At 42.2% G+C, this 27787-nt stretch overlaps 1 protein-coding gene and 1 pseudogene across 1 annotated transcript; both read left to right on the top strand.

Moving 5' to 3' along the window:
• The first annotated feature begins 1135 nt into the window (after window positions 1-1135).
• On the top strand, window positions 1136-27524 carry ZNF616 (zinc finger protein 616). The gene is made up of 4 exons (XM_054461944.2): window positions 1136-2249; window positions 11371-11458; window positions 17924-18050; window positions 24900-27524. Exons 2-4 carry the CDS (start codon window positions 11447-11449, stop codon window positions 27104-27106), a joined length of 2346 nt encoding a protein of 781 aa, XP_054317919.1. The 5' UTR covers window positions 1136-2249; window positions 11371-11446; the 3' UTR covers window positions 27107-27524.
• On the top strand, window positions 7652-7739 carry LOC129021249 (small nucleolar RNA U13; annotated as a pseudogene).
• Window positions 27525-27787: the final 263 nt, after the last annotated feature.

Here is a 27787-nt window from a genome sequence, read left to right as displayed (position 1 = left end):
TGAACAAGAGCAGCTTGGAGGTTAAAAGCAAGATGGAGTTGATTAGGTCAGATCTCTTTCACTGTAATAATTTTCTCAGTTATAATTGTGCAATGGAAGTTTCAGGTTCTGGATCAGGACCCCTTTCTGGTAACACGAGGATGGTTATGAATGCATCCAGACATCCAAAAAGTTCTCTCTGAAAGCCAGAGATTTCCTTTCCCTATGGGTTCTTCCGTTGCATGTCAACCCAGGGATTCACTGGGAACCTAGAATTGTGCAGGGCAGTTAGGAAGAGAGAGACAAAAGAGAGAAGAAGAGGTGAAGTAGTTTTGAAGAAGAGAAAGAAGGTCCCATGCAACCTCAGTTTTTTTTCCAACAAACTTTTCATGCTGGGAAGTAGGATTCTGGTTTATTTGTGGAAAAGATTTTATAGGAGGGTGAGAAAAAAATGCCCTTTGAGGGTAGAGTCTGTGCAGCCCTAATTAGGGAAAAGGAGTCAGCCTGAAAGGACCAGGAGAAAGCAGAGAGATAAAGGAAATAAGCTATAAATCTGTCTTTCTTCATGGTCCAGGACATAGAAACAAAATACAGGAAGCAGATAAGCTGTAGGTCTCTTTTTCTTTATGGCCAAGGACATATGGCCTTTCTGTGGAAAGAAGGTAAATAACTCACAAACTTTCTGCTTTCATTTATCATCAAACGCCTCAGCTAACAGAAGAATGCAAGTTAGCTCCTTGCTACCTTGGCCTCCCAAAGTGTGGGGATTATAGGCGTGAGCCACTGCACCCAACCAAATCTCCTTTTCTCATGGCTCACTGCAGCCTTCACCTCGTGGGCTCAAATGATCCTCCTTCCTTACCCTCCCGAGTTGCTGGGCCCACACGTGCAGGCCACCATGTCCAGATAATTTAATTTTTTGTAGAGATAGGTCTGGCTATGTTGCCCAGGATGATCTCAAATCCCTGGCCTCAAGCAATTCTGACACCTCAGCTTCCCAAGTAGCTGGGACTACAAGAGTGCATTACCAAGCCTGGCTAATTTTTGTATTTCTTGTAGAGATGGGGGTCTCACTTTGCTGCCCAGGCTGGTTTTGAACTCTTGAGTTCAAGTGACCTGCCCACCTGGGCCTCCAAAACTGCTGGGATTATAGGCCGGAGCCAGTGCACCTGGCCCATCTCAAAAGACTTAATCCATTTCAGTATCAACTCTCAAAAGTCTTAATCCATTCCTATATCAGCTCTTAGGGCAGAATACCCCCTAAATGTTATCTGAACCACACATGGGTGAGAATCAAAGTGTGATTCATCCTGAGGCAAAATTTCTGCCCAGCTGTGAATCTGTGAGGCCAGAGAAGTTTAACTGCTTCCAAAATATAATGGTGATAAAGGCATAGGATACATTCCCCAGCCCTGGTAACCACCCTTCTGTTACTGTAAATTTGACGTTTGTACTTTGCACGTGTAAAAGCACATGCAGTATTTGTCTTTCTGTGTCTAGCATATTTCGCTTGGCATAATGTCTTCCGGGTTCCTGGATCCAGCCATGGCTCCACATCAAATCCCCAGCGAGATCCTAGTTGCCTGACTACTGAGTAGCTTCAGCATCACTGGCAAGAGTGGATGAAGTCTACCAAGCTTGTAAAAATCGGTTTTGACTTAGTTCAACTTGTTAAGAAGTCATCTTAGTTTCCAATATAAGTGGACCACAACTTTAAGCTTTAACCTTAAATTTTGAAACATTAACTTAAAATAGGCAGGAAGCAACGCTGCTTCACAGGACAAGAAATAGTCAGAAAACCAAAGACATGCTGCCTGTGAATCAGAGTAAATAACAGGCTCTATCTCGGCCCGCTTACGCCATGAAACCCCGCCCCATCCTCCGCCGCGGCTCGGTCACGCCCCACCTAGCCTCGCCCATTGCCGCTCTGGCCCGGCTCCACCCTCTCAGGGTCCCTCCCCAGTCAGGCCCCTCTTTCCGACCGGCCCCTTGCTGGTCGCGGCTCGCCCAGGCGCCGCCCCCTGGCCTCCCAGTTTTTTCTCTCCGCTAGCAGTTTCCGTCACTCCCGGAAGCAGATTGCGCCAGGGAAAGGCCTTATCGCTGTGTGTGTGTGTTTCAGTCTACGTGGATGAAACATTGCTTCGCTCCGTCTGCCTGGATTAAACGTGCACTTTGCAGTCCTCACTTCTCCATACCAATGATCTGGGGATCGCTACGGACCTTAAAATACCCATAGCCCCTTCGCCCCTGCAACAGGCACTTCTCCCCACGTAAGTCCGAGAATTGCTTCCCTTTCGGTTTAAAATCTCTCAGGCTATTCCTTGCTCCCTGCCTTTCTGCCATGTAGATAACCATGTAGATAACCCCATTCAGGTCGTGTTCCTGCTTAAAACTCATTGACCTCTGCTTCGGCCCCGGGCGAAGTCAAGTCCTCCCTCGCGAGGTGGATTCCCACCAGTCGAGACCCCCGATCTTCGCCCTTGTCGACCCCTGGAGGTGAGCGCCCGCTGCCCAGCTCCTGAAGGAGCCGCTTCACCTCCCAGGTCCTGGGATTCTGCAGACCCTGCCTGTCCTGAGACACCGTCCCCTGCGTCACTTAGTGTCGTCCCCTGCGTCACCTAGTGTCGTCCCCGCGCCACCTAGTGTCCTCCTCACGCCGGGTCCTTCCGCTCCCCAGGCTGCCCCTTCACAGCCACTGCTTTTCCTGACTCCGCGTTGCAGGAGGTCACCCGAGTCTGTCTTGTGACACCCACTGTCGTTCCCTCCCAAATTTTTTACTCCACTGGAAAATGTGCTCTTCCGGGAGGTGGGCATCTTATTCCTCCCCTTTCCTCAAATGTGTGAGTGAGAGGGATCAGGAGAGGAAAAGAGGGGGAGTGACGAGACAGAAAGAAAAACTGGGGAGAAAAGAATGAGTACACGGCAAAATGGTTGATAATTTAGGGACTGGCAAAGAGAGCAAGAGTGAAAGAGGACGCATGGAGAAAGTAGCACGGGGAGGAAAGCACATAAAGAAATTAGGGAAAAGGGAGAGCTTCAGGGAGCTGAAGGACAGCAAAATAGAGAGGGGCGGCAAAGGAGGAGGCACTGCAGTCAGACGCGGGGAGTGGAAAAGGTAAGAGTTGGAGCCGCGGCTGACAGAGCCACGTGGTGCTAGGACTGAAGGAGAGGGGAGTGGGTAACAAAGGAGAGTAGAGGGAGAACCACAGCAAGGAGGAAGCCTAGGAAGTTGGGGGTGCTAGAGAGTGGGAACAAAGGAGATGTAACAGGGAAAAGGGAATTTAACAGGGAAGAGGGATTTTAACAGGGAGAGCAGACAGGGAGCTCAGATGGGGGAAAAGAGGCAGGAATACGTGGAGGCTGGGGACAATGGGAAAGTTTGGGGAGAAAGAGCAACAAGAGGTGAAATAAGTTTCGAAGCATTGGGCAGAACAGACGTAAAAGAGGGAATAAAGAAGGGGAGAAAAACAGAAAAGGGAAAAAAGACGTGCAGAATGAGAGAGGGAAACACATAGTAGTGAAGAGAGTGGGTGAGGACCCCATCCAGATGAGCGGTGAGTTGATTGGATATGGATGGTTGTTTTAATGTATTGATTTGTGACTTTATACTCTAATTTAAAATTTGTTTCTTTAAATTGTACTCATGAGGATGAAAATTACCACTCTTTTCAAAATGCTTGTGCATTTTGTATTTATTTGTATCAAAAGATATTTGGAATCCCTATTTAGCCACAGGGCAGTGACTTGATTTAGTCATTTTGTAGCTCTTCTTTCCAGGGATGGAGTAGGGGATGGAGGAGGAGAGAAACAGGCAAGAAATGACTGACTGTCACTACAAGATATATCTTTGGTTTTTTGTTTGTTTTTTCTCTTTTTGAGACAGGGTCTCTGTCGCCCAGGCTGGAGTGCGGTAACATATCGGCTCACTGCAGCCTCTCAGCTGCACTCCATCCTCCTCAGCCCCTGAAGGTGCTGAGATTACATGTGTGAACCACCTCTCCAGGCCTACAATGTATGTCTTTGAAGGAGGGTTGAGAGTGTTTGTTTTTTGTTTTGTTAATGAATTTACTTTTTTCCTTGTAGTTGCTTTACAGTTAATTCATTGTTATTTTGGAAGCTTGATTTAAATTTTAGTTTATTCAGTTTCTTCTATAATTACTAACTTCTGAAATAAGATTTGATGTCATCCTGTAATCAGCTGATGTCATTAATTTCTAAATATTGCCTTTTTTAACTTTTACCCCATAATTTATTAGATTTTTCAAAAACTTTCCAAACTGTTAAAGTGTCCAGTACGGTAAACTCACCATGGAGTACATTAGATTCCTCAGAACTTCTTCATTTTATAACTGAGAATTTGTACCCTTTGACCAACATTTCTCCACTTTCCCCACCCACCATCCTGTGGTAACAACTGTTCTGCCTTGTTAGTATGAATTGGACTTTTTTAGATTCTACTTGTGAGAACATACAGTAGTTATCTTTTTGTGTCAGTCTTATATTGCCCAGCATAATGTCCTCCAGATTCATCCATGTTTTTGGAAATAGCAGGATTTTATTTATTTTTATTTTTATTTCTTATTTTTGAGACGGAGTCACGCTCTGTCGCCCAGGCTAGAGTGCAGTGGCGCGATCTCAGCTCACTGCAAGCTCCGCCTTCCGGGTTCACACCATTCTCCTGCCTCAGCCCCCTGACTAGCTGGGACTACAGGCGCCCGCCACCACGCCCGGCTAATTTTTTGTATTTTTTTTTTAGTAGAGACAGGGTTTCACCGTGTTAGCGAGGATGGTCTCAATCTCCTGACCTCATGAATCGCCCGCCTCGGCCTCCCAAAGTGCTGGGATTACAGGCGTGAGCCACCGCGCCCGGCAGGATTTTCTTTTTTATGGTTGAATAATATTCCATTATATAAATGTACACACACACTCTGTATATATACACATACATAAATATATATACACACACATTTTCTTTACATATTCATTCCTGGATGGGCACTTTGGTTGTTTCTGTATCTTGGCCATTGTGAATAATACCGTAGTGATCATGAGGGGGCAGAGGTTCCTAAGTTTTGTTTGTTTGTTTGTTTGTTTGTTTTAAGTAGAGGCATGGTCCCGCTGTTTTATCCAAGCTGGTCTCTAACTCCTGGTCTCAAGCAATCTTCCCATCTCAGCTTCTCAGAGTGCTGGGATTATAGGCATGAACTACCACACCTGGCCTAGATGTCTCTTAAACATACTGATTGGATTGCCTTTGGATTTATACCCGGAAATGGGATTGCTAGATTGCATTGTTGTTCTATTTTTAATATTTTGAAGAACGTCCATAGTGTTTTTCATAATGGCTGTATTGATGTACACTCCTAGCAACAGTGTACAAGGGCTCATTTTTCTCCATATCACTGCTAACATCTGTTATCTTTTGCCTATTTGATAATAGCCTTACTAAGATGTATGAGGTGATAGCTTATGGTGGTTTTGATTTATATATCCCTGGTGATTAGCGATCTTGAGTACCTTTTCATATGACCTGTTGGTCATTTATATGTCTTTTTTTTTGTTTGTTTGAGACAGAGTCTCACGCTTGTTGCCCAGGCTGGAATGCAATGGCGTGATCTCAGCTCACTGCGACCTCATCCTCTGAAGCACCTGAGATTACAGGCGCCTGCCACTATGCCCAGCTAATTTTTGTATTTTAGTAGAGATGGGGGTTTCACCATGTTGGTCAGGCTGGTCTTGAACTCCTGACCTCAGGTGATCTGCCCGCCTCGGCCTCCCAAAGTGCTGGGATTACAGGCGTGAGCCACCGTGCCTGGCATTTGTATGTCTTATTTGCAAAATGTTCAGGTCCTTTGCCCCCTGCCCCCCTCCTTTTTTTTTTTGAGACAAATTCTTACTCTGTTGCCCAGACTGGAGTGCAGGGGTGCGATCTCGGCTCACTGCAACATCTGCCTCCTGGGTTCTAGCGAGTCTCATGCATCAGCCTCACAAGTAGCTGAGATTACAGGCATGTGCCACCATGCCCAGTTAATTTTTTGTGTTGTTAGTAGAGATGGGGTTTCACTGTGTTGGCCAGGTTGATCTCGAACTCTTGGCCTCAAGAGATCTGCCTGCCTCGGCCTCCTAACATGCTGGGATTACAGGCATGAGCCACTGTGCCCGGCCCAACATCAAACAACTTTAAAAGGCATTCCCTTCCTGACTTAAGGGACAACTTCTCATTGTCCAGGCCTTCTTGTTGTACAGCCAACAAAATACTGCAAATCTTCAAAATATTCTTCAGCATGTTTATTGAGGAAAATTTTATTAAAAGTGGACCCACACAATCCAAAGCTATATTGTTCAAGTGTCAGCTGAATTGAGGACCAAGGCCTAAGCTGAGCCCACGGGAAGAGTGGGCAGCTGGAGAGGTGGTGCATTGGTCCTGAGGGTGTGGAACCCAGAGCTGCAGCACAGCAAGCACTCTCAATAGTGACTTCTGTGGGGTCCATCACTTTGGGGGCTACATTTGTTATTTTGGAGTATTTTGGGCTGCAAGTTAAGATGGTTATAGATGCATTTTGGAATATCTAAATGTCAATATGGAGTTTCCTTGGAAGATGTTGGGTCTCATTGGGGCATGTGCATCATTGGAGATATCTGTTTTAGTAGATGGTGGTGCCAGTGTTCAAGGGTGGGGTCATTATGAATGGAATAGGGTGTCTTGGGTCATTGAGTCCTCAGGTATCTTTGTGTGTATTAGGTCAGCAGGAGTTTATGAGTTGTTGGGGCATGTGGGATTTCGTAGCAGGATATGGGGAGCACTATGGAGTATCTGGGAAGGGTGTGGACCCCATGGAAGTTTGTAAACCTGTCTCAGTTTAGGAGGGGAACGTTAGGGCCTCAAACTCTAGTGACAAAAGGCTTTCGTTAGGGAGGGTTTTCTGTGGTGGGTCTATGGCAGGATGGTGACTTAGGGAAGATTTTTCAAAGAATCAGAGAATATGATATCACAGTGACCTGCAGCACAAAGATTTCAATTGGGACTGTCCTTGGAAGATACAGCTGTTACTTTCTCGCTGCCAGGACAGTGGTGATTACTTTCCCCCCACCTCTGTCTGCTGCAACAATCACAGGGAGCTACGAGGCAAAATGCTTTAAAACTCAGTGTGGAACAGGGATATTTTCTCTAGTCAAGAGGGTCCACTAGGTCCTGGGGAGGCAGTTTGGGGAGAGGATGGGTAATGCTCTTTGGAGAATGACAGGCCTAGTAATTGCAGGGTGTAAAGGAAAAAACAAACTTTTTCCTTTCTACTGTCACACTTAACACAGAACTCTGCTGTGGCCAGTGTTGGGGAGTTTTCTCCTACACACTAAACAGTTCTCCAGCAGACACCAGCTAGATTGCCTTATAATTCAATTTAATTCTGGCACTGTCTACCTGGAGTTAGAGTCGTCTCCCACAGGTTGCCCACAGTTTAAGGGCTCAGTCTCACAAGACCTCCCCATCTCACTTCAGCTATCATTTTGAACGTAGTAGGTTGTCACCTATACTTCTGGCCTACTGACTCCAAATTGGCATTCCTACTATCCCAGCCAAAGGTTTGATTAATTTCCTAGGATGGCTCACAGAACTTAGAGAAACACATTTACCAGTTTCTTATTGTTGAAGGACAAAATCACAACAAATTCGATCCTTTTGTAGTTAATAAATGTGATGATTGGGTTTTCACACTCATGTGAGATGTGCTTCCCTCAAACCTTGTTATGATGTCGTGATAAGAAGGGAAATAATTACAAATTCATTTTTTAACTCCTGTTCCTGTTTTCTTTTTTGGAATTTTCTTTTTTCCTAAACGTGACTTATTTCAAGGGTCAGTTTGCTAATGTGGCACTTAGCATGAGAGACTTCATTCTGGCTTGGTCTGGTAGTGCGGGAGGCTAGTACAAAACAACGGCCTTTCCATAAAAAGGAACAAAATAATGTCCTTGGCTGGGACATGGGTGGAACTGGAGGCGATTATCCTTTGCAAACTAACACAGGAACAGAAAACCAAATACTGCGTATTCTCACTCATAAGTGGGAGGTAAATGATGAGAAAACATGGATACATAGAGGGCAACAACACACACTGGGGCCTACCTGAGGGTGAAGGGTGGGAGGAGGGAAAGGATCAGGAAAAATAACTAAGAGACATTTGGCTTAATACCCGGGTGATGGGGCCAGGCGTCGTGGCTCCGGGTGGATCACCTGAAGTCTGGAGTTCGTAACCAGCCTGACCAATATAGTGAAACCCCGCCTCTACTAAAAATACAAAATTAGCCAGGTGTGGTCGCACATGCCTGTAGTGCCAGCAGGAGGCTGAGGCAGGAGAATTGCTTGAACCCAGGAGGCGGAGGTTGCAGTGAGCCGAGATCGTGCCATTGCACTCCAGCCTAGGCGACAGAGCAAGACTCTGTCTCAAAAAAAAAAAAAAACAAAAAAAAAACCCAGGTGATGAAATAATGTGTACAACAAACCCCCATGACCCGTTTACCTGTGAACCAGGCTGCACATCCTGTACATGTACCCCTGAACTTAAAATATAAGTTAAAAGGAGAAAAAAAAATTGGCCTTTTATAAAGGCCAATTTTTACCTCTAGGGAATTATTTTAAACAGTGTTTACTGATGGTGGTATTGCCCATTAAATGCATGCACACACAGACCCTAAAGCTTATCGTTTCCTTCCACTCTGCCCTAATTAAAACAAAACATACTACTAACTACATTTCTGCCCGTATGAGTACCCCTGTTCTGTGCTAAAATCTTATTTATACTCTCTGTCTTCACTTCTTGCCTCCAGTTCCCTCTTGAATGCATCCAGTCAAACTTTCATATCTACCATTCCACTGATAACTTTATTTTTCAGAGTCACCAGTGACCTCCCCATTTCTAAATCCAATGTATTTCATTTCCTGCTTTACTCTTTCTTTTCCTGTCAGGAGCTATTTGATTTTCTTGTCACCTCCCTGACCATTTCACACTTTCCTCTGCTGCTGTGTCCTGACTCTGAATGTTTCCCAATGTGGGAATGACTCATGGCTTAGTCCTTGAACCTCTTCTTATCTCTGTCCACACCCACTGTCTTTCCTCATCATCTCATCTCATGGCTTTAAACCCCACTGTAGTAGTCCATTCTGGAATTGCTACAACAAAATTCCAGAGACTGAGTAATTTATAAAGAAAACAGGTTTAATTGGCCCACAGTTCTGCAGGCTGCACAGGAAGCGTAGCGACATCTGCTTCTGGGGAGCCTTTAGGAAGATCCCAAACATGGTAGCAGGTGAAGTAGGAACAGGCGTCTCACATGGCGGGAGCAGGAGCAAGAGAGAGTGAGCGGGGAGGCGCTACACACTTTTAAACAACCAGATCTCGTGAGAACTCACTATGATAAGAACAGCACCAAGGGGTGGTGCAAAACCATTCATCACAAATCCACCCCCATAATCCATCCACCTCCCACCAGGCCCCACCAGTAACACTGCGGATTACAATTCAGTGTGAGATTTGGGCCAAGGACACAAACCTGATCCATATCACCCACCTACCCACCTACACATCTCCATGTCCCCTGCAGACCTGTCCCCTTAACTCTAGAATTCTGTGTCCTGTTGTCTCCTCTGTTGTCTGTTCAGCCGTCTAAGAGACATCTCCACCTTTATGTGTCTAAAGTGACTTCCTAAACTCCCCAAGTACATTCCCCTGTGCTCCTGCACATCTCAGATGACAGTGGCCCTATACTTCCTGGCTTTAGCTTTACGTGTCAGGATATATTTGAAATGCAGAAGATATGACATTATATAGAAGGGTTTTAATTCCAATGATAAAGAAAAGTTACATTTACCTAAAATGGTAGGGAAATGCATAGTTTCTAAAAGTGCTGTGAGCTGTGGGAGAAAAATGTTTGAAGACGTCGTGCCTACCTAATCTGCTGCCTTGGGACCTCTCTGACCTCATTTCCTACCTGTGTCCTCCTCACTACCTCTGCTACAGCCACACAGGCCTCTTTCCTGTTCCTGGAGCCGAGGGTGTCTACCTGAGCTGTCCCTGTGCCTAGAACTCTCTGGCCCCTCAGTTGCAGGTAATCTGGCAAGATTTCCCCCATCCCGAGCTGCAAAGGTGCCCTCTCCCACCAGCATCACATGAGATTTCCCACTCATTTAAACAAAACTTACTACTATGTTGTTTTTACATTTTGAGGATCTGGGGAAAATGGCAACCCAAAGAAAAGTAACTTTGAAACCACCAACCTGCTTTTAGTTTCCTGATTTTGCTCCATTCAGCCCCTTTCAGCTTATGAAGCCAACCTCCTCCCCTTAGCTCACAGAACACTCCTTTCATTTTAAGAATGAGGTGTTGTCTGATTCTAGGATTGCAAATAAAAGCCAATAAAAGCAGGTCCATATTTTCTGCTCTGTGTGTTTCTTTCTGGTCCTTTGCCTTCCACTTTCTACAGACTGGTGACAACAAGGCCCCAAGGGGAGATCAGAGCTGGGAGACTGGGGCTGTGGTAGTCTTGCCCCCTTTGAGAGGTACTCAGCCCTTGCTTCACACTAGAGTGCTAAGGCATTTGTAACACATGGTTCATTCCCCCTTATAGAGATTCTTCTTCCAATAGTTAGGGTGGGGCCCAGCCTCCGTAATGTTTAAGGTACCCAAGTTGATTCTTTTTTTTTTTTGGAGACAGAGTCTCTCTCTGTCGCCCAGGCTGGAGGGCAATGGCTTGATCTTGGCTCACTGCAACCTCCGGCTCCCAGGTTCAAGCGATTCTCCTGCCTCAGCCTCCCAAGTAACTGGGATTTAAGGTGTGCGCCACTATGCCTGACTAATTTTTGTATTTTTGGCAGAGAGGGTGTTTCACCATGTTGGCCAGGCTGGTCTCGAATTCCTGACCTCAGGTATCCACCCGCCTCGACCTCCCAAAGTGCTGGGATTACAGGCATGAGCCACCGCTCCCAGCCCCAAGTTGATTCTCATTTGTATCCGGCATTGAGCTTCCAGCCTCTGTGTCCCCTGTTTCCGAGGGCAGAGCTCAGCCTGTGACCCACAGAAGTGAGGGGGGGCTATGCTCTGCATGGGGTTTGATCAGGGATAGGTCCGTGCCCTGAATGGGAGCTCAGTCCAGCCTAGCTACGCACTGCTGCAGCCTGTGTGTGGGCTTCTCCCGGAGGGGAGCTAATGCTGAAGAAAATGGTGAAAGATTCGCTTGGTCTTTGTGTAGGAATTTATTATTCTTGCATCCCCCCTGGTGCAGTGGGCTGTCTTTCCACATGCTGAGTTCTTCCCTGTGTGCATGGTTGTGACACAGAAAGGAATGTGTTGTTTCCAAGCATGTTTCCAAGCATTAAACAACAGATTTTTTTACTTTCAGGTTTGATGTGTGAATAATTACATTGACTGAGAAAGAAACCCAGAAGAGGAAGAAGAGGAAAGAAAAGGAGTCAGTGATGGCTACTCAGGTAAAGTGATATTTTACTCAGGTGAAGTGATATTCTTGGTGGGTCATTCTGTCTCCTTCCTTTGTGAAGTGCAGGGCGTCGGAGCTGCGAATCTTCTCTGAGTCTGAAGCGTCCTTCCTGACACATTTGCTCTTGCTCATCCATGCCTTTCCTTAGCTCCTCTCATCTTATTTAGATTCCATCTCACCGTGACCCAGTGACATGAACTTGGGAAGAGGCTGCACTGGGCATGGCCCTGGGAAGGGCTCACACCCAGACATGGATGGAGACAGGGTGTGGGCCACATGGTATCAGAGCTGTTAAACAGCAGGAATTGTTTAGGGGCCACATGTGGATGCACTGTCAGCTCTCTGTAGACCAGGAATAGAGAAGCTGCATGTGGAAGTCACATATTAATGTGCATAAATACCTAGTAAATTATCGAAAGGGGCCAGGCGCCGTGGCTCATGCCTGTAATCTCAGCACTTTAGGAGGCAGAGGTGGGTGGATCACTTGAGCTCAGGAGTTTGAGACCAGCTGGCCAACATGGTGAAACCTCGTCTCAACTGAAAATTCAAAAATTAGCCAGTCATGGTGGCAGGGGCCTGTAATCCCAGCTACTTAGGAGGCTGAGGCGGGAGAATAGCTTGAACCCGGAGGTGGAGGTTGCAGTGAGCCAAGATAGTGCCACTGCACCCCAGCCTGGGTGACAGAGCAAGACTTCATCCTCAAAAAGAAAAAAAAAAAAAATATGGAAAAGGAGGCGTGTAAGGGGAGATCTTTCTGCCTGATTTTATACTACATTTGAAGCTGTATGAATGAGTCACTATTTCTAACTGCACCACCTTAATGATGGGGAATTGAATGGAAAACTAGATACAGACATTAGAGCATGTTTTATTCCATCACTGATTTAAAAATATGAAATCAACCTGAATGTCAGATTCTAGCCATGGTCAGAATATCCATCTCACAGAGACTGCGGTGTTCCTGTGGGGACTCTTACCAGCAGTTGTTTTAAGTCTTAAGATTATAATTTTGCTCAGATGTAAGAGCTGAACATTTGTTATCAGAGAAGATGGAGCCAAATTCTCTCACTGCAGCAATTATTATTAAATATTATATTTATTTTAAACATCACATGATGTATATTTTTTTTTTTGGTAAAAGTTCAAGCAGAGATGCAGCTTAGGCATTAAGAAGTTAATACAACACGAGGATGATAGGAAATAATTTTGTTTTGTTTTTCGCTTTTTGTTTTGTACAGAGTCTCGTTCTTGTCACCCAGGCCGGACTACAATGGCGTGATCTCAACTCACTGCAACCTCTGTCTCCCAGGTTCAACCGATTCTCTGCCTCAGCCTCCCAGTAGCTGGGATTACAGGCGTGCACCACCACACCTGGCTAATTTTTGTATTTTTAGTGGAAATGGTGGGGGGTTTCATCATGTTGGCCATGCTGGTCTCGAACTCCTGATCTCAGATGATCTGCCTGCCTCAGCCTCCCAAAGTGCTGGGATTACAGTGTGAGCCACCGTACTCAGCCTGAAAATAATGTTTTATTATATATGAAATTCACGCTAAATGAGATTTTAGCTGTTCTGGCCAAAACAGAGGGAAAAAAAAAAAAAGTAACTGTGAGATGATGGGTGTGTTAATTTGTTAAACTCCAATGACTTTTTTTTTTTTTACTATACCATGATACCATGTTGTATACCTTAAATATACACAATGTAATTTATCAGCAAACAAAAATGGGCATCAAGGAAACATTTTAGCTTTTTTTTTTTTTTTTTTTTTGAGATGGAGTTTCATCTTGTTGCCCAGGCTGGAGTAGTGCAATGGCGCAATCTTGGCTCACTGCATCCTCCGCCTCCCGGGTTCAAGCGATTCTCCTGCCTAAGCCTCTTGAGTAGCTGGGACTACAGTCATGCGCCACCATGCCTGGCTAACTTTGTATTTTTAGTAGAGACAGAGTTTCTCCATGTTGGTCAGGCTGGTCTCAAACTTCCGGCCTCAGGTGATCCGCCCGCCTTGGCCTCCCAAAGTGCTGGGATTACAGGCATGAGCCACTGTGCCCAGCTTTAGTTTTATACAGAAAGAAATTTATAACCTAAGAGAAGGACATCAAGGCATATATATTTTAAAAATTTAACTACAGAATATGAAATGGCTCCTAGAATGCAGTAAGAATGAAAATTATTTTGGTTTGATTTCCACAAAATAATGAAACCTCCTCACAGTCCAAGGAATGGGAAAATGGAAATACAAAGGGTTTTCATTTTCCCCATAGCCTCAAAATGTAAACAGAACATAGTAGTAAGGGTTTTTTTTTCTGTTTTTTTAATTGGGTGGGAAATCTCATGTGTCGTTGGTGTATGAGGAAACCATTGCACCTTAGGGTAGTGGAGAATCTTGCCATATCCAGGAAAATAGGAAATGCACCATCCTAAAGAGGCAATCACTCTTTCAATTACCCAAACTGGAGGAACCCGGATTTCTTTTCCCTGTCACTTTCTCCATCATCCCTCATGTTTCCCTGGGGAGCTACAGTTGTAAGTTCTGTGGCAAGAGTCAGTGAGACGTGTCAAGATGCATTTACATGTCATTATGAGATTTTAGAAAACAATTCTTCAGTACATGTTCTGTTGTGAAATTTCATTGTGCCAGTTTTTCAAAGGTACATCTTTTTATGTTAATAAGCACTAATAGCTTGTTTTGCATCCTCTTTGGAACAATCTCTAAATGAAGACATACGGATCTTTTATAATTTTTCACCATGGCTACCACAATGCTCTCTTCACCACAGGTGTTTGAGGGTTCCTTCAAGTTGGACAGTTTAAAGAGTGGTTGCTTTTGTTAGGACGCTATACCACAAAAGCAAAAATAAATAACTGATCTTTCTTTGGAAGGCCTGGCTCACTGTGTGATTATAAAATACTGTTTTTTTTAAGATCTAATGTTTTGTTGCTTACATTTTGTTTGCTTGAATCTTTAATTTGAATTTTTCTGTATATCTTGTTGTAGATTATATTTGATTATAAAGTTTTAGATTATAAATAACATAATAGGTTCACAAGTAGATTGGCAAACCCCTCCATTTTCTTTCCAAAATTATTATGGTTCTCCTTTTACACAACACAGTCACATATTATTTAAATTCCACATATTGGCCGGGTGTGGTGGCTCACGCCTGTAATCCAGGCACTTTGGGAGGCCAAGGTGGGTGGATCACCTGAGGTCAGGAGTTCAAGACCAGCCTGGCTAACATGGTGAAACCCCGTCTCTACTGAAATACAAATATTAGCTGTACATGGTGGTGCATGTCTTTAATCTCAGCTACTTGGGAGGCCGAGGCAGGAGAATCACTTGAACCTGGGAGGTGGAGGTTGCAGTGAGCTGAGATTGCTCCACTGCACTCCTGCCTGGGCGACAGTGAGACTCTATCTTAAAAAAAAAAAAAAAAAGAAATCCCACCTATTTTGTTTGTGTTTGAATGGCTCTGAATTTTTTCAGTTGCAGGTCTTTACGTCACCATGTCTTCCAATAAGAATCGAGTTTGTCAATCTTTGATAATATCTTTATTATGTCTTTTTCATTAAAGCTTGTTTGCTTATGTAAAGTTCAGTAATGTTAGATATATTCATATTATTTTTTGGACTCCCAGAATGCATATGTTCTTGGTGCTTGATGGTTTTTCATAAGCCTGTTAGACTCTCTTCATTTTCTTTATTTTATTTAATTATTTATTATTTATTTTTTGAGATGGAGTCTCGCTCTGTCACCCAGGCTGGAGTGCAGTGGCATGATCTCGACTCACTGCAACCTCTGCCTCCCGGGTTCAAGCAATTCTCCTGCCTCAGTCTCCCTGAGTAGCTGGGACTGCAGGCACATGCCACCACACCTGGCTAATTTTTGTATTTTTAGTAGAGATGGAGTTTCACCATGTTGGCCAGGCTGGTCTTGAACTCCTGACCTCAGGTGATCGCATTTTCTTTATTTTTGGAGACAGAGTCACACTCTATTGCCCAGGCTGGAGTGCAGTTGTGCGATCTCAGCTCACTGCAACCTCCGCCTCCTGTTCAAGCGATTCTCATGCCTCAGCCTCGGATTACAGGCATGTGCCACCATGCCTGGCTAATTTTTGTATTTTTAGTAGAGATGGGGTTTCATAATGTTGGCCAGGCTGGTCTCAAATTCCTGCTCTGAAGTGATCCTCCTGCCTGGCGCTCTGAAAGTCCTGGGATTACAGTTGTGAGCCATCATGCCCGGCCCACATTTCTCTTTAATTCTTCAAAGCCAACATGTAAATTGCCATTTCTTTCATGTAGGTTTGTAGAGATTCAATTGGTTTCTTTTTATAGACCGTATTTCCCTGTTTCTTCGTATGTTTTATTGTCTTCTTTTGTGACTTTAGCATTTGAAAAATCAGCTGCCTCCCCAGATTTGGTGGCTGCTTTGTTCAGGGAGGACATTCCAATCAACTACCCTAGATTCTGGAGACTTCCCATGCTTTTTCTCTGGGCCTTTGCTTGTCATCTCCCTATTGAAGAGGTTTGCTGCTTTCTGCTCAGAAGCTCCCTTATTTTCTGTACTATTGTAGATAGACTCTGGTACTGCAGATATCTGTGGTACTAGATCTTCACCCTTGTGTCTTTCTGTGTTACTGCAGACACTGGTTTATGTCAGTCATCTTTTTGCTCAGTGGCCCCTAACCTTTCATCCTGTTCCTTTCAGTGCTACCACAGGAAGTTACCACTAGGGCAATTCTCAGCCTAGTCATGGAGGCAGGGACACCTTAGAGACTCCTTATTAGGGCAATGTCAAGGGGAGCCCTGGAAGCAGGACCACCCCTGAGACCCCAGAACTGTAGAGTCACCAGTATGTGATCCCAGCTCGGGAAACCACAGCCTGTGAGAACTTCCATATGGGTGATCCCAACCAAACTAATGGTGCAGGGATCCCCAGGACACTGGGGACCTAACTCCTACTCCAAGATGTCTAGAAGGTGGGACATAGAGTCAAAGAAGATTATTGTCAAGCCTTAAGATTTAATATGTGTGCCCTATTTGAGTTTCAGACTTAACATGGGAGTGGCTACCTCTTCTTTCCTGTTTCTGCATTTTGGAGTTGAAATATTTAACCTGTGTCTACACCACTATTGGATGTTGGAAGCACTTAAGTCGTTTGATTTCACAGGTTCACAGCTGGAGAGCAGTTTGCCTCAGGATGAAACACATTTTTGAGTCTCACCCATAGCTGATTTAGATTATAGTTAGATGCAGCTGTAGACTATAGACTTTTGAATGGGTAGTAGAAAAGTTAAGACTTTGGGGGGCCATTGGGATGGAATGCATTTTGCATGTGAGGAGTACATGAATTTTGGTGGGGCAGGATGGAATACTGTGGTCTGAGTGTTTTTCTCTCCACAATTCATTTGAAACTTAATCTCCAATGCCCAATCTCCAAGTATTATGAGGTTTGGGTTTTAGTAGGTGATTGGATCATGAGGGGTCTGCCCTTACCAATGGGATATGATGTTCTGGTCAATGAGATATCAAAACGCTTATCCTACGAAGTTCACTGCTTTTTGGCCCTTCTGTCCCTTCTGCCATGTGGGGACACTTCTGTCCCTCTGCCATGTGTCCCTTCCTCTCCTCCAGAAAATGCAACAAGACACCATCTTGAAAGCAGGGATCATCCCTTAGCAGACATCAGTCCTGCTGGCACCTTGATCTTGGATTTCCCAGCCTGCAGAATTATGAGAAATATATTTCTATTGTTCATAAATTACCCAGTCTGTCTTATTTAGTTATAGCAGCACAGAGAGACTAGGATATTCTGTAACCATAATGTAACTGTTTGATTGTTTTGGTTCAACTCTAATTTTCAGACATCTGGGTTCAGATGCTTGCTCTGCCATTTTCAGGTTGTTGACCTAGGCAAGTTTGTTAGCGCGTCTGTGACACAGTAACATGGAACAAGTCTCTCTCTCATAGGCTATTATGTTGTTATTTGAATTAGAACATGTAAAGCATTTGGAATAATGCCCAGCGCATGGGGAGTGTTTCAAAACTTTAGTCATTGCTGTTGCTCTGGTCATCACAGTTTTTAGTTTCTGACCTTTAAAGCTGCTATAGACGTTGTCATCTCTGAAAACACCACTCATATACTAGCTCACCTAGACACAGTTGATGTATGGAACATAATCTCTAACACTTTTTAAGGGATAACCATGTGTTTTTCTTATTTGTGTATTTCTTGTATTGTCTACAAAAAGAGAACTATACACTGATGTAGAGAATATAATAGTCTCCTATTGTATTTTATAACAAACTAAAATTAGGGACCAATAACTTTCTCACAGATGCCTTTTATAGATATGTCAAAAACACACACTTCAAAATGATGTGATAGTTCTCTCCTCATTTTATGTAAACAAAAGAGCTCTCATATTGCTTCTTGTTGAAATGTGTTTTCATTTCAGGGGCATTTGACATTCAAGGATGTAGCCATAGAATTCTCTCAGGAGGAGTGGAAATGCCTGGAGCCTGTGCAGAAGGCTTTGTACAAGGATGTGATGTTGGAGAACTATAGGAACCTGGTCTTCCTAGGTGAGTATAATTTCCTTCTAGAAGTTCAGATTTGCCCTTGTGCATTTTTGTATTTTCTCTGTTGTCTTTCTTGGGAGCCCCTCCGTTATTTGAGACTGAAGCCTTGTTGGTTCAAAAATAAAAAGCTTCATAATGCTGCATCTGGCCTTTCACTGTCTCCTTTATATATATATATTCTGCTGCCTTCTTTGTACATCAGTGGTGGTTCCAGAGCTGAAGTTCGCAGAGAACCTTATGGCAGAGTTAAAATATCCAATTCCCTGTTTTCTGTCCATGTGCTTTTTTGTTTGTTTAAAACAGGTTCTTGCTCTGTTCCCCAGGCCGGAGTGCAGTGGTGTTATCACAGCTCACTGCAATCTCTGTCTCCTGGGCTCAAGCAATCCTCCCACCTTAGCCTCCCAAGTAGCTGTAATTATGGGTGCGTGCCACCATGCCCACGTAGAGACAGGGTTTTTACTGTGTCACTCAGGCTGCTCTTGAACTCATGGGCTCAAGGAATTCTCTGGTCTTGGCATCCCAGAGTGCTGATATTATAGGCTTGAGCCAGTACGCTTGGCCTATCCCTGACCCTGTGATCCACCCACCTCAGCCTTCCAAAGTGCTGGGATTACAGGTGTGAGCCACTACACCCGGCCAAAGCTTATATTTTTTTAAGTCCACATAATTTGTTTTAAGTCACCGCTACTTTAATCTGGTGCATTTTCATGTATTATAGGTGAACTTTGTTTTTATTTATTTAATAATCAGTTCCATATTTTTGAGGATACTCAGTTTTCTTTGTTTTATGTTTCTTTTTGAGGTAGTGTTGTATTGGGGAATGTATATCATTTTATATATTTTACAAGATTTCTTTCTTTAGTACAGATGGTATAGCTCAGCAGCAGTTTCTCTAAAACTTACACAAACTCCATAATGTTGTAATAAGACAGTTTCAGTTATTCCTTTTACTCCGATTTCTCCTGACTTAATTCCTAGTATTAAATTTGTTAATGAGACCGGGCATGGTGGCTCACACCTATAATCCCAGCACTTTGGGAGGCTGAGGCGGGTGGATCACGAGGTCAGGAGATCAAGACCATCCTGGCTAACACGGTGAAACCCGTCTCTACTAAAAATACAAAAAATTAACAGGGTGTGGTGGTGGGCTCATGTAGTCCCAGCTACTCAGGAGGCTGAGGCAGGAGAAAGGCGTGAATCCCAGAGGCGGGAGCTTGCAGTGAGTAGAGATTGCGCCACTGCACTCCAGCCTGGGCGACAGAGCGAGACTCCATCTCAAAAAAAAAAAAAAAATTATTAATGAAATTGATTACAGTTCTTTTCATTGGAAATTTTTTAATACCTTGAATATATTTTTTTAATATAGTTACTATCTTATTTGTAGAAATACCATGAAAGAGATTGGTCATACTTTGTTTTTTTGTTTTGTTTTGTTTTGTTCTGTTTTTTGAGACAGATTTTCACTCTTGTTGCCCAGGCTGGAAAATAATGGCGCGATCTCGCCTCACTGCAACCTCCATCTCCCAGGTTCAAGCGCTTCTCCTGCCTCAGCCTCCTGAGTAGCTGGGATTACAGGCATGTGCCGCCACGCCTGGCTAATTTTGTATTTTTAGTAGAGGTGGGGTTTCTCCATATTGGTCAGGCTGATCTTGAACTCCCGACCTCAGGTGATCCGCCCGTCCTGGCCTCCCAAAGTGCTGGGATTACAGACATGAGCCACTGCGCCTGGCCTGATCATACTTGTTATATAAGACACATTGCTTTTCTGTAGTAAGTTTCAGTTTCCTAAATATAACTTGCTGGATTTTCTTTAAATCACACTTTTTTTTTTTTGGAACAAGTGCTATATTATAATAATTATTCTCCTGTCTACTTTCAAGTCCATCATGTTATACTGAATTATTATTTTCAAATCTTACTTTATTATACATGTAGCCCATTTCTTGCACTTCAAGGACTTCTCAACTAATGTTTATAAAACCTATATATTTTTTCCCGTCATGCTTAGGGAATGAGGAATACATTTTTTTTAAAAAATTATATTTTATCCAGAAGTGTTTTTCCTAAGTTTTCTTCCAGGATTTTTGTAGCCTGAGGTCTTACATTTAAGTCTATATTCATCTTGAATTAATTTTTGTATATGATGAGAGATAGGGGTCCAGTTTCATTCTTCTATATATGGCTAGCCAGTTTTTCCAGCACCCTTTATTGAATAGAATGTCTTATCTCAATTGTTTTTGTTGTCTTTGTCAAAGATCAGTTGGTTGTAGGTATGTGGCTGTATTTCTGGGTTCCCTATTATGTTCCATTGGAGATCTTCTATTTTAACAGAAGCATTTGTATCTAACAATTTTCTATCTTAGCACTGTTTTCTCTGCATACATAAGTTTTGGTATGTTCTATTTTCATTTTCCTTTGTTTTGAGATATTTTATCATTTCCCTTGAGATTTCCAATTTGACATATTGGCTGTTTAGGAATATGTTGTTTCCACGTATTTGTTGATATTCCAATTTTTTTTTTGCTGTTGATCTGTAGTTTTATTTTATTATGAAGGGATAAGTTACGCTTTATGATTTCAGTCTTTAAAATGTGTTAAACGAGGTCAGGAGTTTGAGACCAGCCTGGCCAGCATAGCGAAACCGCATCTCTACTAAAAATACAAAAATTAGTTGGGTGTGGTGGCACACGCCTGTAGTCCCAGCTACTCGGGAAGCTGAGTCAGGAGAATCGCTTGAACCTGGGAGGCGGAGGTTGCAGTGAACCAAGATCACGCCACTGCCTTCTAGCTTGGGTAACAGAGCAAGACTCAGCCTCAACAAAAAAGTGTTAAAAAGTTTTACTTTTAAATATTTCTTTTGAAGAATGTTCTGAGTGAAGTTCTGAAAAAATTCTTTTGTGCTGTTTTTGGGTGATGTGTTGTGCATATGTAGGTTAGGTCCAATTTAACATATAGTTTAGGTTGCCTATTTACTTACTTTTTTTTTGTCTGTCCTATTTATAAAAGTGGTCCATTGAAGTATTTTATTATTACTGTGGAACTTTTCTCCCTTTAGTTATGTTTCTTTTGCTTCATATATTAAGGATCTCTAATATTAGGTGCATGTATAACTGTAATTAGTATATCTTCCTAGTGAATTAACCCTTTAATTATTACATAATGCCCTTCTTTGTCTCTTGTACCAGTTTTGACATAAAGTCTATTTTGACTGACACCAGTTTAGCCACCTCTGATGTGTTTCTGTTACCACTTCTAAGGGATATCTTTTTTCACCCTTTCAATTCAGCCTGTGTGTGTCCTTCAGATAAAAATGAATCTTTTGTGGATAGCATGTAGTTGGAGCCTGTTTTTAAAATTCATTCAGCCAGTCTTTATCTTCTGATTGTGGAGTTTAAGCCACTTACACTTAATGTAATTACTGATAGAGAAGGACTCACTCTTGCCGTTTTGCTGAATGTTTCCTGTATCTCTTAGATTTTTTTGTTCTTCATATCCGTTACTGCCTTCGTGTTTATTTAGTTGATTCTTTTGTCTTGACATACGTTTATTTCCATTGTGTGTGTCTTCTATACATTCTTTGTGGTTACCATTGCAATTACAGAAAACACTTTAGATTTATAACATCCTGTTTTAAACTGGTAACAGTTTGACTTCAGTCACATAGAAAAATGACTCCTTTACAGGTCTGCTCCCATGTTATGTTTTTGATATCCCAGATTACTTCCATATATACTGTGTCTCCATGAACATGTATTTAAACCTTGACAACAGTTGCCTGCTTTCTTAGTTTTTTCAGACTAATATTTGCCTATTTTGCTAGGGTTTCTTCTTCTGCACCCCAAGTCTCCTTAACGTTGTTGTACTATCAATAAGGTTTTATGTTGTCTTTTTGTGTGTGTACAAAATAAATTCATCCATCTCCTCTTCATGGCTGTTATCAATTTTTTTCTTCAGGATTATATTGTAGGAACATTTTTTCGCGTATCTCCTGATATGTAGGGTTGTTGAGCATATGCCTGGAAATGTAACTCATGGGACATTCAATTTGATAAATTTCATAGCATTTATTATAAAGACATAAGTCTGCTTCCTTCCCGTATCCTCACACTGCCTACTTTTTAACTATCTTCCCTTGTCCTGTGCCCATAATATAATTCCCATATTTAAGTATTGGCCAGTATAATGCTACTTCTAAATTAGTTTCTTTTTTCGTCCAAAGTCAGGATTTTAACTGTTCCTTGTGAAATTATATACCCACAGCTCTGCAAGCACAAACCCTGCTGCCCCATGCACATTACTCCTTGCCCTTTCCTCTTGCCTTTTCTCTTCCCTGGCCTTTCCTAAAATAGTACTTTGTTCCAGAGGGAATACCTGGCTACTTACTAGCATATTAGTTTTACACTCCCATTATTGCATAACTCCTTCATCTCCCACACTACTCTCACTCCGTAAGGGATGACCCTACTCATTCACTTGATCACTTCCTTTTTTTTTTTTTTTCGTATGGAGTCTTGCTTTGTCGCCCAGGCTGGAGTGCAGTGGTGTGATCTCGGCTCACTGTAACCGCCACCTCCCAGGTTCAAGCAGTTCCCTGCCTCAGCCTCCCAAGTAGCTGGGATTACAGGCACCTGCCACCACACCCAGCTAATTTTTGTATTTTTAGTAGAGATGGGGTTTCACCATCTTGGCCAGGCTGGTCTTGAACTCCTGACCTTGTGATCCACCTGCCTCGGCCTGATCACTTTCTGAGAACACTGCCTAAATCATTATGTGCAGGGAATGATGACTCAGATACTGTTATTCATGGGGATGGCTGAATAATGCTTTTGGCAACACAGCATGGCTCTTGAAGTATTTCTTTCTACACTCTTAGTATTTGGGGTGACCTGTTATCTACAGTACCTGCTTGGGCAGTTTTTGAAAAAAACATAGTGTTTGATCCTGCAAATGTAGGTGCATATCTTACTTTCTTTGTAAATTGGATGTAGATACATAAACCCTGTGGGCGTACTTACTGTGCTTGTGTGTTAAATAGTGATAATTTACCTCAAGACTTTTTAAACAAGTTAGTGCTGTTAGCTAGTCTAGAATATTGTGTTTTTTAGTAAAGACTCACAGATTTCTTTGTTAAATAAAGCATATCAACATTGTTTTATGTTTATAATGAGATAGCATATTGGCTTTACCCTAGTCAGCATGGCTACCTATAGTAGATATTGTAGATTGGGTGTTGAAACAACAGAAATTCCCTTTTCACAGATCTGGGTGGTGAGAAGTCTAACATATCAGAACCAACCATTTTGGTTCTTGGCATGGCATGGGCCCTTTTTCCGGTTTACTATGGCTTTCTCTTTCTGTGTCCTCACATGGCAGAGGAGCTAATTGCCTCCCAAAGAGCACACCTCCAAATACTATCACATTGAGGATTGGGTCCTCAACATAAGAATTTTGGCAGACATAAGTCTTTATATCAAAGCAGCCTTCATTGTATCTGTAAGTTTTCATTTTGTAGTTTCTACCAAACAGTGTTTGTTGTCTTTTATCTTAGTTCATATGCTTTTCAAGTAGAAATCTCTTTATGATATATATTTTGTGGCCAGTTAACTAGATAATTAGAGGCAATGAATAGGACCAGGTGTGGTGACTCATGCCTGTATGTAATCCCGGCACTTTGGGAGGCTGCAGCAGGCAGGTTGCCTGACCTCAGGAGTTCGAGATCAGCCTGAGCAACATAGGAAAACTCTGTCTCTACCAAAACTACAAAAAAATTAGGTGGGTGTGGTGGTGAACATCTTTGGTCTCAGCCATTTGAGAGGCTGAGGTGGGAGGATCACTTGAGTCTTAGAAGTGGAGGTTGCAGTGAGGCAAGATTATGCCACTTCATTCCAGCCTAGGTGACAGAGTGACACTCCATCTCAAGAAAAACCACAACAGATAGGGAGTTGCTCTATTGATTGTTACATAGTTGTAGGCATGAAATCATAGTCAGTATTTTTCCTTCCCCACTTTTTATTCTATATTATGTTGTATATTTACCTTTCTCTCATCCAAGTAGTAACCAGGTCTGACACTGTTTAGCTTCTGAGATCAGCTGTGTTCCAGGTGGTATGGCCATAGACACATTTATCTTTCTTTTATGTTTAAAAGTCAGTGATCTCAACATATTTTCTAGTTATCATATGTTGTCTCTAGAATATATGTTCTTGCTTATTATAAAGGGAGAATTGTTTAGAATTCCATACTATAAATTTGTATATTTGCATATGATGCAAACTTGTATATGCAATATACAAATTTATAGTATGGAATTCTAAGTATATTGTATATTGTATTTTACTTACCTGCTGGTTTTATCATGGGTTATTAGAGTGTTTTATTTATTAATTTATATGATGATTATTTTAATTAGTTGATCTTGTGAATATTTACCATTACACTATATCTTGCTGTAGTTTGGCATTTGTTTGTACACAGTAAATATGAAATAAATATATATAACTTTTATTCTCTTATGAGAGAGCCACGTTTTCTGCCAATCGGTTTGTAATTTGGTGTCATTGGTTGCAAAATACTTGTTTTAGTGCCAATATATGTTTGCACAACATAAGTCTTTTGGTCATAGGATGTTTGAAACTAGGCTTTCCTAAAATTAATTGGAATTACATGTAGTCACCCTTTCTTTACTATAGACTTCTATTCATTTTGTATTTCTAAAAATAAAAGATCATGGTGGAGAACTTTCACACCTGTCTAGTATAAAGATTATGTTTAGTGTAGTATGTTTCCAATATAAAATATTTGTTTATCAATAGTAGTAGTTTAAAAAAAACTCATGTTCATTATATTTTGCAGGTATCTCTCCTAAATGTGTGATCAAGGAATTACCACCAACAGAGAACAGTAATACAGGAGAAAGGTTCCAAACAGTGGCACTGGAGAGACCTCAAAGCTATGATACTGAAAATTTATACTTCAGGGAAATACAGAAACATCTATATGACCTTGAATTTCAATGGAAAGATGGTGAAACAAATGATAAAGAAGTGCCAGTGCCCCATGAAAACAATCTAACTGGTAAAAGTGATCAACATAGTCAAGGGGATGTAGAAAACAATCATATTGAAAACCAGCTTACATCAAGCTTTCAGTCATGTCTGGCTGAACTGCAGAAAGTTCAAACTGAAGGGAGACTTTATGAATGTAATGAAACGGAAAAGACAGGTAATAACGATTGTTTAGTTTCTCCACACATTAGGGCAAAACCTTATGTATGTAATGAGTGTGGCAAAGCCTTTAAAGCGTCTTCCAGCCTTATTAATCATCAGAGGATACATACTACAGAGAAACCTTACAAATGCAATGAGTGTGGCAAAGCCTTTCATCGGGCCTCACTACTAACTGTACATAAGGTAGTCCATACAAGAGGAAAATCGTATCAATGTGATGTATGTGGCAAGATCTTCAGAAAAAATTCATATTTTGTAAGACACCAAAGGAGTCACACTGGACAGAAACCCTACATATGTAATGAATGTGGCAAGTCCTTTAGTAAAAGTTCCCACCTTGCAGTTCATCAGAGAATTCATACCGGTGAAAAACCTTACAAGTGTAATCTGTGTGGGAAATCCTTTAGTCAGCGTGTCCATCTTAGACTTCATCAGACAGTTCATACTGGAGAGAGACCCTTCAAATGTAACGAGTGTGGCAAAACCTTTAAACGGAGCTCAAACCTCACTGTACATCAGGTAATCCATGCAGGAAAGAAACCATATAAATGTGATGTATGTGGCAAGGCATTCAGACATAGATCAAATCTTGTATGTCACCGGAGAATCCACAGTGGAGAGAAACAATACAAATGCAATGAATGTGGCAAAGTCTTCAGTAAACGTTCAAGTCTTGCAGTGCATCGACGAATTCACACTGTAGAGAAACCTTGCAAATGCAATGAATGTGGCAAGGTCTTCAGTAAACGTTCAAGTCTTGCAGTGCATCAGAGAATTCATACTGGACAGAAAACTTACAAATGCAATAAATGTGGCAAGGTCTACAGTAAGCATTCACGTCTTGCAGTGCATTGGAGAATTCATACCGGCGAGAAAGCTTATAAATGCAATGAATGTGGCAAAGTTTTCAGCATACATTCACGACTTGCAGCTCATCAGAGAATTCATACTGGAGAGAAACCTTACAAATGCAATGAATGTGGCAAGGTCTTCAGTCAACATTCACGTCTTGCAGTGCATCGGAGAATTCATACTGGAGAAAAACCTTACAAATGCAAAGAATGTGGCAAGGTCTTCAGTGACCGTTCAGCTTTTGCAAGGCATCGGAGAATTCATACTGGAGAGAAGCCTTACAAATGCAAAGAATGTGGCAAGGTCTTCAGTCAATGTTCACGTCTTACAGTGCATCGGAGAATTCATAGTGGAGAGAAACCTTACAAATGCAATGAATGCGGCAAGGTCTACAGTCAGTATTCACATCTTGTAGGGCATCGAAGAGTTCATACTGGAGAGAAACCATACAAATGTAATGAATGTGGCAAAGCCTTTAATCAGGGCTCCACACTCAATAGACATCAGAGAATTCATACCGGAGAGAAACCTTACAAATGCAATCAGTGTGGGAATTCCTTTAGTCAGCGTGTCCATCTTAGACTTCATCAGACTGTTCATACTGGAGACAGACCTTACAAATGTAATGAGTGTGGCAAAACCTTTAAACGGAGCTCAAACCTCACTGCACATCAGATAATTCATGCAGGAAAGAAACCATATAAATGTGATGAATGTGGCAAGGTATTCAGGCATAGTTCACATCTTGTAAGTCACCAGAGAATCCACACTGGAGAGAAAAGATACAAATGTATTGAATGTGGCAAAGCCTTTGGGCGGTTGTTTTCCCTCAACAAACACCAAAGAATTCATTCTGGCAAAAAACCTTATAAATGTAATGAGTGTGGGAAATCTTTTATTTGTCGCTCAGGCCTCACTAAACATCGAATAAGACATACTGGAGAGAACCTTACAACTAAACTCAATGTGACAAGGCCTTAGACGTTGTCCTAGTTTCTGGAATCACCGAATACTTCATACTTACTGATATACCTTGTATATTTACCCCTTCTCTTGAAATCCCTATGGAATTGTAATCTCCAGTATTGGAGGTGGGGCCCATTGGGAGGTGATTGGATCATGGAAGTGGATTTCTCAAATTGAGAAAGATTTAGCATCATCCCCTTGGTGCTGTCCTGGCAATAGTGACTTCTCTTGAGGTCTGGCTGTTTAAAAGTGCATAGCACTTCCCTGTTGCTTGCTCTCATTCTTACCATGTGAAATACCTACACCCCCTTTGCCTTCCACCATGATTTTAACCTTCCTGAGGCTTCCCTAGAGGGTGATCAGATGCCAGCACCATGTTTCCATTTAAGCCTTCAGAAGTGTGAGCCAATTAAACTCTTTTCTTTATACATTAGCCAGCCTCAGGTTTTTTTTGTAGCAATGCAGTTATGACCTAATACATTTACACATGCAGTAAATATACCTAAATTTTAAGCTAGTATTCACTGCTCATTAGGTGTAAGAATATGTATATATATTCCAGGATGTATACATCCTGGAGAAAAATCACAGAAGTGTAATACGTGTGACAAGAATTCTACTCAAAAGCCAGAGCTTGTAAATCTAGGTAATTAAAAGGGCATAGATGTATGAAATGAAATGAGGGTGGCAAAACCT

Source organism: Pongo pygmaeus, chromosome 20, assembly GCF_028885625.2.
Source record: "Pongo pygmaeus isolate AG05252 chromosome 20, NHGRI_mPonPyg2-v2.0_pri, whole genome shotgun sequence".
Taxonomy (NCBI): Eukaryota; Metazoa; Chordata; class Mammalia; order Primates; family Hominidae; genus Pongo; species Pongo pygmaeus.
The sequence above is the reverse complement of the archived record's forward strand: the minus strand, read 5'-3'. Positions and strand labels throughout refer to the sequence as shown.

Coding starts and splice junctions, on each gene's coding strand:
- ZNF616 (XM_054461944.2), top strand. Junction 18,051..24,899: donor TAGGAACCTGGTCTTCCTAG/GTGAGTATAATT, acceptor TATATTTTGCAG/GTATCTCTCCTAAATGTGTG.